At 35.4% G+C, this 12,951-nt stretch overlaps 2 protein-coding genes across 2 annotated transcripts in view; both read right to left on the bottom strand.

The window, feature by feature from the left end:
- Positions 1–4: 4 nt before the first annotated feature.
- On the bottom strand, positions 5–2,271 carry LOC127618658 (cell division control protein 42 homolog). Its single transcript, XM_052091234.1, has 6 exons — positions 2,119–2,271; positions 1,621–1,760; positions 1,364–1,436; positions 554–654; positions 239–436; positions 5–153 (listed from the first exon to the last, which is right to left on the bottom strand). The coding sequence occupies exons 1-6, from the start codon at positions 2,228–2,230 to the stop codon at positions 64–66; spliced, it is 714 nt and encodes a 237-aa protein (XP_051947194.1). The 5' UTR covers positions 2,231–2,271; the 3' UTR covers positions 5–63.
- Positions 2,272–2,530: 259 nt separating this feature from the next.
- Positions 2,531–12,951, bottom strand: part of LOC127619111 (DNA (cytosine-5)-methyltransferase 3B-like) — a 35,394-nt gene continuing 24,973 nt past the window's right edge. The window contains exons 8-21 of the mRNA XM_052091866.1: positions 12,252–12,393; positions 11,492–11,806; positions 11,350–11,394; positions 11,180–11,259; positions 8,882–8,994; positions 7,375–7,558; positions 7,159–7,243; positions 6,528–6,673; positions 6,335–6,425; positions 6,032–6,180; positions 5,740–5,825; positions 5,469–5,538; positions 5,216–5,337; positions 2,531–2,928 (exon numbers count right to left, since the gene is read on the bottom strand). Coding sequence (XP_051947826.1) covers positions 2,772–2,928; positions 5,216–5,337; positions 5,469–5,538; positions 5,740–5,825; positions 6,032–6,180; positions 6,335–6,425; positions 6,528–6,673; positions 7,159–7,243; positions 7,375–7,558; positions 8,882–8,994; positions 11,180–11,259; positions 11,350–11,394; positions 11,492–11,806; positions 12,252–12,393 — 1,785 coding nt within the window. The 3' untranslated portion in view covers positions 2,531–2,771. The remainder of the gene's footprint in view (positions 2,929–5,215; positions 5,338–5,468; positions 5,539–5,739; positions 5,826–6,031; positions 6,181–6,334; positions 6,426–6,527; positions 6,674–7,158; positions 7,244–7,374; positions 7,559–8,881; positions 8,995–11,179; positions 11,260–11,349; positions 11,395–11,491; positions 11,807–12,251; positions 12,394–12,951) is intronic.

Genomic DNA, 12,951 nt, shown 5'->3' with positions numbered 1-12,951 from the left:
TTGTCAAAGATCTACCACACCACAACATGTTTTCACATCTTTGAAGAGGCTGCTCTGTCCACCTCATGAAATAACACATTTTTGTTTCCTCTGGTACACGTGGGGTTCTAGAGTTGCTAATATTGCCTCATCAAATACATTCTTCAGTCCTTTCTATAACAAAGGGAAAAGGTAGATTTCTTTGTTATGCAAATTAAAGCACACAAACCAAGGATTTAATAGAAAGAAGCCTACCCACCTGTGTTAGAGCAGAACATTCAACATATTTCACTGCCTTTAAGTCCCTGGCTAGCTTCTCTGCTATCTCTGGATTAATCGGCTTTTGGTTGTTTTTAGCAAGCCTTTCAATAGTTGAAGGATCATCTCTTAGATCAATCTGGGTTCCAACCAGCAGGAAAGGGGTTTTCGGGCAGTGGTAGGCTATTTCAGGCACCCACTGCATTTAAAATGGTGAATTACTTATCAAAAATAAACTATTCCAAATTATTGTACATTTAAAGTCAATATTTTCCAGAAGAAACATCATCAATCTCTTTGAATACAGGAGACACACCTTTTCTTTCACATTTTCAAATGAGGACAGAGAAACTACAGAGAAACAAACCAAGAAGACGTCTGTTTGAGGATAGCTTAGGGGCCGTAATCGATCCTGACCTACAAAATAATAAAATAGTTTTAATTGGAATATTTATGTGTGTGTGAATCTCTTTTGTAAATTGTGCTTTATGATGATGTATACCTAATATTTGAATGGTTACATTGGGGTAGATTTAATGTGTATCCTTTTGACTGAATTTTGAGGGTAATAAATTAACAAGGTAAACAACTCCTGGAACATCCCATCGACAGCATTTGTTGCACAAATGCACAAACACCTCTATCAGTTAGATTCTATAGATGTGGATTAAACCTCTGGAGTTGGATTACTTATGTTGCCTTTACATGCTTTTTGGACCATCACATTTCTGGTCACTATTCACTTGCATTAAATGGACAAACAGAGCTGAGATATTCTTCTAAAAATCTTTGTGTTCAGTAGAACAGAGTCATACACATCTGTGATGGCATGAGAGTGAGTAAATTATGAAAAATGTTTTAGGTGAACTATCCCTTAAATGTTTACGGATTGGCCACATTCACCTCTATTGTAAGCATCTTACTGTAATCCATTTTTTTTGTGGTGGGTGGGAGTTTTCGGCTAAATGAATTGATGTGGTTATCAACATTGTTTCACAAATGCTGTCGATTGATCTGAAATTGTATTCAACCTAGAATATTCCTTTAAAGCCGGTTCTTGATAGCTCAGAAAACCCCTTTAAAAGTACACTTTTTAACAGTCACTATTATAAGGGCAACATCATACCTACAGCATCAAATAATCCAATGGTGTAAGGTTCACCATCGATCATTACAGTCACAGCACAGCTGTCAAACACCTGAAAAAGAACATGACACTAATGTAAGCTTCTAATGTGTTGCAGTGAAACTACTTTTCGACATCCATTGATTCATTTGTGTTCTCAGTAGTTTATATTGATAATAGGGACACAGATTAGGATAGCAAGCAGAACATAACAAAAAACACCAAATGCATTTATAAATGAACGGAGGGTTTCTTACTGTTGGTACTGATGGAAACTTGTTTGTGAAGGAAATCAAAAGGCAGGTTTTACCCACGGCACCATCTCCAACTACCACACATTTAATTGTGGATATTGCTGTAGTCGCAAGCTGTTTTTCGGTATCTGGTATAAAAGAATCTGTAATTCAATAATAAGTGATATTCAGTTTTCAAATGTGTTACTTCACTAACATGCAAGAGCATTTAGCAGTATAGACGGTGTGAAACACATGATTTTGCGTTGAACTTCACAGAAGCCGAGCTAAGATCCAAAGGCACAGTTTGGATGTTATCAGCTTCAAGAAGAGGGACTTATATTCATTGGGAAGTTAGACTTAGCTGATATGACAGGTGGTGTTATAAATGAAAAACAAGGTTGATTTCGACACTAAACAAGGGCCTTAATTCAATAGTAAATTAAACCTAGTAAACACGTAAAACTTTTCAAGTTCCTATCGGTTGACAGAGATGGTGTTTAATATTATTGCGGAAGATACCTAGTTTCTTATCAACTGAGCAGCCAACATTCTGACGAAACATTTTTATATAGGTAAAACAGAAACACTCGTCTGTTGTGAAATATGTAAACACTTTACATCCTCTTAACATTGTAATCTAATTTTAAGCAGCAAGTTACACCGGGTGACGACTACGCCATGTCTGTCCGTCCAGAACACGCTTCTGCCTGTCGGATTTCAAAATAAAAGTCCCGTTTCATTTCTAGTTTCAATTTAAGAACTTGAGACTTCTCAAATACAATTACAATTTAATTTACTATATTTTTACAGGATTAAATAGTCTAAAGACTACTAATTTGTGTTATAACTCATTTCAGTTCTAAATCAAGACATTGTTCCAAATAATCAATTATACTGGTACTTCACAGAGCACAACACACATTTATCCAGTTTATTAATTTTTGTTCAATCCCACATTCTCTAAATTCATTAATCCATTCGTAAATAAACAGGACCACAATTTGAGAAAATTACATATATAAAAAAAAATGACCAGTGTTTTAATACAGCGTTCAATTTAAATGAAAACAGCTTTCTTCACTTTCACAACAACCACTATTACCAACAATTCTTCAGTTAGTTATAAGAGTTTAGTTAATAAACTCCTATCCCAGAGTCTTTTAAACTTCTGTTCATTTCAAGGGGACTTCCTCACAAGCGAAGTAATCCTTTAGTGGTGCCAACAGATGTCTTATGACAGGGACGCTCCAAGACTTCCCCAGTACTTTTTGTCTCTGCAAACGGCCCAAATTCTTCACATCCGTGTAATGCTTTGGAAATCCAAAGATTCTGCCAAACGTGCAAGTATAAGAGTCAAGATACACAAAAAAAATATTTGTTTTAAAAATGTTGATGAATCTTTAAAGAAATACTTCATGCAAAATAAAAATGCTATCATTATTAACTCAACCTTATGGCATTCCAAACCCACTTTAAGTCGGTATGAAATCAAAACTGACTATTTATTTTATTAATGCATGTTACTGGTCTTATTGTGAATGATTCATCAATGCACATTTGCTATTTTATAAAGAAAGTTTGACAACGTAAATCAAAATGTCATATTTTGCTCTTACGGTAATATTAATTAATCTGCTTTTTTTTTTTTTTTTTTTGCTCTTACGGTAATATTAATATTAGTTAATCTGCTGACCTTGCATAGGTCAGCAGATTAACTTTTCTCTGCTGACCTATGCAAGTTTTTAGGCAGTTTTAAATCCACCCCATAAAGAGCCTGTCATGTAAGCAAACCGGCATCAAAGCAGCCAATGCAGAGTATTTTTGGCAAAATCCTGTTCCCTTCTCCAAACTTGAAATTACATTTTGAAGTAGGAAAAACTGATTTCAGATCTGTATGAGGCATTTCACACTTAAATGCTTCTAAAGGTTATGGCTTCAGAATGGAGAAAGTGGCTAGAGTTTATTCATATTTTTTTAATGCAGGCCTCTTGGAGGTACCTTGGGACTGCACGAGCAAGAGATATTAATGTTGACATTTAGATCATCAGAGTTTTAAGATTGTTGCTCAGTTTCCCCGGTAACCGGCTCTGGCACGAGTAGCCCGGTGGAAGGGGTGCAAGAGTATCTATTTCGGTGTGTTTGTATCCAATAACCCATGGATAAAATCAAGACCCCGCCCAACATTTTTTTCATGTTCTATAAGCGGTTTCACATGGAAATACGTCACAATACGGAAGTGAAGTCGCAACTTCTGTTTCATGCTGACTAGGGCTGGGCAAATGTAATTTTATATCAATGATGACTAACAAAGATCCCGATGCCAAATGCGAACAGATGATGATCGACAATATTGGGAAATGGCAAAACCATGGATCTGGGAAGTCGGCTTTATACGCATATTGTTTTTGCGATATTCAGATTTTTCACATAAATTACGTTCACAACTCGGATGGAAACATGCTTGTGTCTGATTCGCTGTTTATTCAGAGGCATGATGTGCGAGCTGGAACAGGTCTCGTGGAACAAGCGTATGTAAAGATTTTTCACTCTTTTTTTCTGTTTCATTCATCTGAAAACTTTTTGCAAGAATACTGTCCTCTATGAGAATGCTGCAAATGATCTCAGATCACCTCAGGAGGTGCTGTGAGTTTAGTTTACTTTATTTCTTTGTATTAAAGAAACAAAGGCGAAAGTGAATAAATCAAATACAATACACGCTCACCTTGATGCTACAATCAAGTATTCTTTTCTTTTCTTTAGGCAGTATTAACTGATTAACAAATGCAATACGAACACAAATTCGATCAGAACACACATTTGGCAGCATTATTTTGGGAACACAAGAGAATTTATTAGGCTTATTTATTTAGATTATTATTGTATTTACATTTTGTAATTACCTTTAGTTCTTAATCTGTAGGCTATTAGTAACTTTCCATCTGTTGTGTTGACAGATGCTTGCATGATGGCAAATGAGGCCTTTGGAGACGGCAAATATCTGGATTTGGGGAGGTGGTTAAATAAGATTGATCACTTTGTTATTTTAATGCTTTTTTTGTTTAAAGTGCAATTTTAATTTAGAAATGTTTTTTTGTTTACGTTTTTTGTCTCAGTAAATTAAATTTTTAAAGCAAAATCAATAAAGCATTAAAAAATTAATGACCATCGGCAGGTGGGTTGATGATGTAATCGGATATCATGATATTTTTTTAAGGCAATTATCGCTATAATATTTTTTTACATATCGAAGTCGGTATTAGGCCGATTAGGGCAGCCTAATGCCGACTTCAACTTTCTTCTGCAGAACACAAAATTTTATAATTTAATGAATGTCCCATTGGCTGAATATCCACTATGGTCTGTTCAACATACAAGTGGTCATATGCCTTCAGAAGACTTGGTATATGACACACAAGTCACGTGGACACTTTACAAAGCATTAAATCTCTATGTACTTTCTTTCACATGCCAACTGGACATTCATGTGTCATATGTGTTCCGCATATAGTAATTCATACAAGTTTGGAATGACATGAAGGTGAGTAAATAATGTCAGAATTAAAATTTTGGGGTAAACTAATCCTTTAATTGAAAGAGTAGTAAAATTAAAATGTACTTCTCCATTTCCGTGATCCATATGTGGTCATCTTTTCCTCTCATAGTAACAGGGTAATGCATTTCATTGGCTCCCTTTTTCAGCAATTTTGTGCGTGTGGTGATAGTGCGAACTTTAACATACTGAAAAAATAAAATAATAATAATAATTTTAAAGTACATTTAAATTATACTAATCACAGATTTTTTGTAATGACATTATGATTACATTGGACTATGGATTGCATATCTTTAATAAGAAGCTTATAACAAACGTTTGCAGTGCGGCCGGCCTCCAGACAATCCTGTAGACAAAGTTTATCATCCTGAGATGGTATGATTGGTCTGGTGGAAAGAGAATATTAGAGTCAATGCTGACTGCTACTGTATCAACTTTTACTAACATTTAAATGGTTGACTGTATTTTTCACAATGTGTTCAGTTTTATACAAAAATGGCAAAGTCAACAAACTTGATTGTACAAATTGAAAAAAAAAAAAAAAAAAGTCCAAACGTGATGATCTTATCATGAGTGTAACAACATACCTGTTCATGCCAGGTATGTTCCCCCAGAAGTACCTTGCTCTGTGAGCTGGGCTTACTTTCACAGCATCGACGAGGACAGGGTTACACTAAACACAAACCACACACACTTTTACAGTGACAGTACATCACTAGAAAATATATTCTTTTATAGTGTGACATCAGTATTCAAGTATTCTGGGAAAAGTTTTATTATTCCTTGAACATACTGTATCTACTTTTTATAAGAACCATAAAACTGCAAAGAGTGTTCATTAAACCCTCTTCTAATCAACATTTCAGACAGAACACTTACTTCTAGAAAGCGGCAAATGTCTGCCTTATGACTGTTACTCATGGTTACAACATTCTCAAACAGCCAGAAGAACGGCTGTGGGTCTTCCTCCTTCGGCTTCATAATATTCAGGATCCGATAATATTCAAAAAAGAGCCGTCCAGTGCCCTCTGCAAAAAGTCAACAGAAAACTAGAAGTCAGGGAACACTTCTTAGAAATGGTCAGCATGCAATAAATGAAGCAGATTTTGTTCTCATTCATGTTTCATCTTAATATTGTCATTTTAGGGTGAACTATTCCTTACTATTAAAAGAGTGTCTTACCAAACAAGCCTTTCCGGGAAGGATTGACTATGGTCAAGTCATTGCAAGGACTTCCACCAATGAGTAAATCAAACGGACCCCACTTATCAATCTAAAACAATAAAAGAGATTAGGCTCTGTGTTCTTCATAACTGTAATTAAAGCTCAGTATATGGATGCGTAAACAGTCAAAGAGAGAATTCTGCAAACACACATGATATTTGGTTATTCTTCGAACATCATCCACATGAGTGATTTTTCCATCGTGGTTGACCATGGAGATGGTAATAGACTCTTCTTCGACCTCTGAGGCCACATATTTTTCCACTCTGAAGCCAAGCTCTTTCAGAACAAGGTATCCTGAAAGACAAATGCATTTTAATGAAACCATGTGCCCAACTTACAGTATGCTGCATGCAATAGATGACAAGCAATCAAGCAATATCCTAATAGAATTAAGGCCAAAGAATACTTCCATTCCTTTAATCTGTTTGTCCAAGTGGCATTCCAAGAGTGCTGATATTTGTATTATTTAGTTTATCTGTATTCATGGTTTTCCAAATGGTGTTGGGTATTTTGATTCATTATTGATTGTGATCATTTCTGCAGATTACATCTTTATGCTAGTAGGTGGCTACGAATGAGTATATTTCTTGTTATGAGTGAGTCATTGAATCAACGGATTTGTGAAATCAGAGTCATTTATGACTGAACAATGAAAGAACAATTTGTTCACTTACAAGATTCATCCAAAAACAGATTTGTTTACAGACTAAACCCCACTAGTTTGAAAACAGAGTATGAAAATCATGCAGAGGCCATAGTGCTTGTATCGGTGGAGTTACCTGTGGCTATACCATCAAATAAGGAGAGCACTCTGATTGGACGTTGCAGGTTGGTAGAGATTGAGGGGTAAACACGATGGGGCTTCTGCAGAGGACAAAGGTCAGTGGTATTTCTTGAAAAACATTCAGTTCATGGTGAAATTAATACAAATACAAATCAGGAAGGTCATCCACTATTTTTGCACAGAGATGAATTGTATGAAGTAAAACACTAACAAACTCCATGGCACTATAGTTGGCAAAGAATTCCTGCACACGGATGCTCCAGTCATGTCTAGGCCTCATTGCTCCAAGGCTGTTCTCTGGCGCACACAGGTAACAGATCCATGGGTCCACATTTTTCAGTTTGTTAAATGTCCCCTCGCCTACTAAGATATCCAGACAGTCCACACAGTAGGAGCTAGAAAAAGGAGAGAGATCAAATTTAGGTGAACCAACTACTATGTTAAGCAAATGTATCAACATTATTATATAGGCTACTTGCTGTGGGGCTGCTGAATGTCTGACTTTGCCTGACTACCAATACAAAAATATATAATATCAAAAATCACCGACCACTTTATTAGATCTAACAGTGCACTTTCCTGTTTACGGTGTCAAGTTTCAACATATACGAAATATATAAAATATTAAAATGAATAAATGTCTATTTTTCCAGCCTGTTGTATTAGTATTTATTTATTGTCCCTTATTCATTTTGGATACGTTAATTAATATTGTTATTTACATAAGCTAAATATACAAGTAATTAAATCTTGTTTTATTACGTATCATATTTTAATGAGGATATAATTTAATACAGCTGACAGTTACGTGAGCAAACAAGGTTTGAACACCAACCGAAACAAGATCAAACTGAAATTCACAGCTTTTTAACGCTTCTGTGTACAAATTTAATGGCTTTTTCTTGGATAAATACAGATAAATGTCATATTGCGACTACACATTAATTTACGGAGAGCTTACAAACTACTTGTTAAGTCTTGCCTTAAAAACAGGTGGTGCAACCAAATTAAACACTGACTTAATTACAAACTAACTAGTAGTTACTAAGCCCTTAGTGTGAACTTTACGTCCCAATTTACGTGAGAATTTACGCACAGCTGGTGCAACCCTACCCATAAGCTTTAATGTTCACATCAACCATCAGAATGGGGACATTTTTTTATCTCAGTGATTTCGACCGTGGCATGATTGTTGGTGTCAGACGGCCTTTTCATAGTATTTCTGTAACTGTTAATCTCCTGGGATTTTCACACACAACAGTCTCTAGAATTTACTCAGAATGGGGCAAAAAACAAAACAAAAACAAATATCCAGTGAGCGGCAGTTCTGTGGACATAAACGCCTTGTTGATGACAGAGGTCAACAGAGAATGGCCAGACTGGTTCGAGCTGACAGAAAGTATGGCAACTCAGATAACCACTCTGTACAATTGTAGTGGGCATGGCAAAATAGAGCCTAAATCAAGATTTGGAAAGGTGGCATTTCTTGCCGAAAGGTGGCATATCTTGCCGCATGAGTAACGCTCATGCGGCAAGATAGTAAGATGCAATGCAACGACTCCGGTCTACATAGACCAACAACAATTAACAAACAGGGCAATCCTCCCTCTGCAGTTTGCTAATCCATCTGATTTATCTGATTGAAGTAGTGAAAATGTCCAAAATGCATATCCCTAAAACATACCTTTTTTTACCAACAATATCATAAACACACTTACCGACAACAGCTGTCATGGCCACACATAATAACCTCCATGCCACAACAGCACACAGTGCAGTATGACTGATATCCATCTTCATCATATCGGTACAGTGTCTCAGTGAAATTATACTACACATGACAAAAACACAGAAACAGCCAACAGACATCATTAATATCAGTTATTTAAAATGAGTGGTATTAGCAACTACAGAAGAACAGTTCAGTCCTGCATGAAAGAGTGTAGTCTTTCAAATCAATCACTCTCAGAAGATTGTTTCCTGCCATTCTTAAAGTACCCCCTAGCAAAGCATAATTTTATTAGGTTCAATTTATTTTTAATTTCCCCCTTTCAATTTAGTTCTCACTATGATTGTTAGTTTTAGTTTATTCAGTGAGTTTTAGTATGTATATAAAGTTTTAGTTGTAGTATTCTTGGGCTGCCACAGTTAATGAGTTAATAATATAACTGAAATATGGTTAATGATATTAATTAACGATTGCCGATACCACTTTTTCTTTTTGATTCAATACAATCAAGGCCAATATTTATATATATATATTAAATACTGACACTTCTATTAAACACATTTTTTATCCATTTATAATAATATTTTATCAACATTTTTAGCTGTTTAATATTATAACATTTATAAGCCTAAACTACAATTTATTAAACTTCTCTTTTTTTAATTATTATTTATTAACAACAATTACAGAACAATCAACGTTAACATCATTCAATTTGAGTAAAATCTCTTAATATAAAGTTATAGTTATATAATGAACTATGCTACTAAAAATAAATGTTATATTTACCTTTGTCATTCACAGTGTGAAGTTAGTCCAGATGATGTTTCTCTGTCTCTCGCACACACACTATAGCGTGAGCGAGCATCGACCAAAACAATGATGTAACGTACAAAGAGACTGAACGTGATTCACCGACATCATGCTGACAGATGAGGTAGCATAAATAAAATGACAGTTTTACTACAAACTTTGAGACTGTATATTATATTTGACTCTCCAGTGCTGGAACAGGGCTAAAACAATATAGGTCTGACTATGCGAGACTGTAGTTTGAAGTAATCACTTTCTTTGCATGATACATTGACTGCATTTATACGATAGCCCATGTCGGCGTTAGCTCGATAGCCAGCTGTATTAATAGCTGTTAGCTAAATTTGCTGGATGATGACAGTAGCTGTTTATAAAAGACTGTACATTATAAATATGTTGACACAAGTCAGTATTGATGTGATTCCATCACAACTGTCATTTTGATATATCGATGCGCTGTTTTATAATAATAGATTGTATATATTTTCTGTATAACCAAGTTACGTTACACTAAAGAATGAATCGTTTTGCATTATCTTGAACACTGTCTAGCATTCATTTCATGTGTTATTGTAGTTTAGCTAAAATTACACAGATCAATCCTTATGGCACTATATTTCACATGCTTTGCAGTTATGCAAGCTTAACGGTCCAATAAGAACGCCAATTCAGGGTCGGTTTTGATCCCCAAAACTGAACGAAGGTCCCTCCAGGAATCAAATGCCCGGCCGATTTTCACTCTAGTTTTCACTCGACCACGTTCCCGCTTAGCCAGATGGGATTCAGTAGATAAATGTTTTTTTTTTTTTGGCTTACTCCGAGATCGTGTAGGAGTCGGTGTTGTGCTTGGAGCCGGACGTTTGCTGGATTCAATCTCAAAGCTAACGTTACCTAGTGTTGCAGTTTGTTGTCACTGTTGAATAGCGGAAGAGAATTTATTACTGTCTGAGGCAAGGCTCTTGGGAGCATGCATAAACATCACATCCTTTGGATTTTCCCGGCAAAAGCGACCCGCTCCCTTCACATGAAAATCAGTTTACAGGCTTTAATAGGCAACCCAGAAAGTCCGGGAAGGGCTCATTTTCTAAGTTGCGTTACAAGCCGTTCACACATTGGCAATATTTTTTATCATATTGTATACACCTTTAATGAAGGTGGGTGGAAAACTTTTGTAAAAAATTGTATCAAAAACTAATATTCAAGGTAATTTTTTGTTGTATTTAGGAGTCACGCAAATGTATTTTAGTTTAGTTGCAGTTTTTCCCAATTTTGTCCATTTATATTTTTATTTCAGTTAATAAAAATGTTTTCATTTATTTTTCACCTCGGCAGCTCAATTTATGAGTTCACCCTCTTAAAACTCACACAGGTGCAATTATTTTTGACAGTCAAAATGATTCAATCCAGTGTCATTTATTGGCCCGTTGTGAAATACAACTATGCAACGTGAGGAACATTTACGAACATACAGTACCTTGCATTTGGAGCACAAGCTGCCTTCAAAGAGTGGGTGGAGGACTTCGACAAATGCACTCCCACATGATAAACAGAAATCTGTGTGGAAAAAGAATTAGGAAGATGAACTGCACTCATTATCAACAGTGCATTAATAGTGCAATAAATGTTCATTAAAGGATTTCTTACCTTCAATGCCTTTCTTCTTTTTTAATACTCCATCCACCATTTCATCTGTGAAAACAATTCAATAAAAACCAGGTTACTTGAGTTTTGGCTTACAACAATTTCAAAAGCAGTAATAAAGTTTAATGGTGTACTATGTCCATACGTCTTGTCTGGCTGTTTTGTCTTGACTGGATCTGCATGCTTGTGTCTATATTTTCAATCATTTTCCGGCGAACATATTTTCTTTTAAGGATCTTCACATTCTGCAAGGATCTCAGATTCCATTTAGGATACATGAATTTTCTGTAAACTTCTTTTTTTTTTAGGTTTATCGAGCCATTGTACAGGTCCAGAGAATCAGAGAGCTTATTCAGAGATACAGTTAAGTGAAATAATTTTTCTGGTCTGTCTTTGTATTTTGTAGGGCAGTTGACAGAGCCCGTTGTTCCATTCACTGAGCGTGGCACAACAGCCTTTTCTAAAGAAGAAAAGATAATGATCGTAAATATACAGCAAATTAACTATGGATACAAAACTTCAGATAAATAGTTCACCCAAAAATGAAAATTCTATCATTATTTACTAGTTTCAAAACTGTATGCCATTTTTTCCCCAGTAAAACATGCAAAAAAATAAATATTAAAGAATCTTAACATTGATCTTTTTCATAAAATTACAGTTTTTAGTGAACTGTCAAAGTATGTAAAAGATGTATTTATGAAGATTTTTGTTACGTGTGTGTATTACTGGGGAAAAAAAACAGCTTTGTTTTTTTTTTTTTGTACATGGGTTTGTATGAGTGTATGTAAAATGGGAGTAAATAATAACAGAATTTTCAGAACTATTCCTACAAGTTTGATACTTCAGTCTATGCACTGAAATACAGAACTGAAGCCAAAGAGTAATGCATATCTGTTGCATACCTTTGCCAATTGATTGAGGTCGAAGCCCATCTGAACCTGATGGTTCAAATCCTCTAAAGGCCCATTCCAACATAACCCTTAGCAGCTCATCCTTAGAGTCGGACTCAGGAGAAAAAAACATTCTACTGCGCTTGCAAGCCACCTAGAAACACAATGAGAGACTTTTCTGTTTTAACAGGTTTTTTTTTCTCCTAAAGGAATAAGTCATCCAAAAATTATAATTCTCTAATCATTTACACACCCTTATGCAATCTCAAATTCTGCATTCTCCTTTGTGGGTTCACGATTTGAAGCTAAATTACATAGTCCTTGAGCTTGACATATGCACAGAGTAGGGTTGCTAAGGTGTGCGGTGTTACTCGGTAAAAGGTACAACGCCAGTGTGAAATTTTATACCAGGTAAAAGGGGGAAACATTATGAATGGAACTTCCAATATCAATACAACAGCCTAATGAATAGAATAGTAGACAGTAGAATAGAATAAAATAAAGAATAGTTGCCTATTGAAGAGTTTTTGACCCATGATAAATTAACCAAAATAACGCAGTGAAAGCCAGATATTCTTTACCAACTGCAAAATACCTCTGTTCGGTCAGGAAAGAAGGAAGCTGGGACCCAGATGAGCAGTCAACATAAAGTTTTAATGATACAAATTAACTTCAACATAACATAAGACACACACAAATATCTCTCTCTTTC

Source organism: Xyrauchen texanus, chromosome 25, assembly GCF_025860055.1.
Source record: "Xyrauchen texanus isolate HMW12.3.18 chromosome 25, RBS_HiC_50CHRs, whole genome shotgun sequence".
In the NCBI taxonomy this organism is placed as follows: Eukaryota; Metazoa; Chordata; class Actinopteri; order Cypriniformes; family Catostomidae; genus Xyrauchen; species Xyrauchen texanus.
The sequence above is the reverse complement of the archived record's forward strand: the minus strand, read 5'-3'. Positions and strand labels throughout refer to the sequence as shown.

Excerpts from the sequence above, each read along its gene's own strand:
- LOC127618658 (XM_052091234.1), bottom strand. The coding sequence starts at position 2,230 with ATGTTAAGAGGATGTAAAGTGTTTACATATTTCACAACAGACGAGTGT. Across the intron at positions 655-1,363 it reads TGGATTATTTGATGCTGTAG|GTCAGGATCGATTACGGCCC; the intron begins GTATGATGTTGC and ends ATTATTTTGTAG. Across the intron at positions 154-238 it reads AATGTTCTGCTCTAACACAG|AAAGGACTGAAGAATGTATT; the intron begins GTGGGTAGGCTT and ends CCTTTGTTATAG.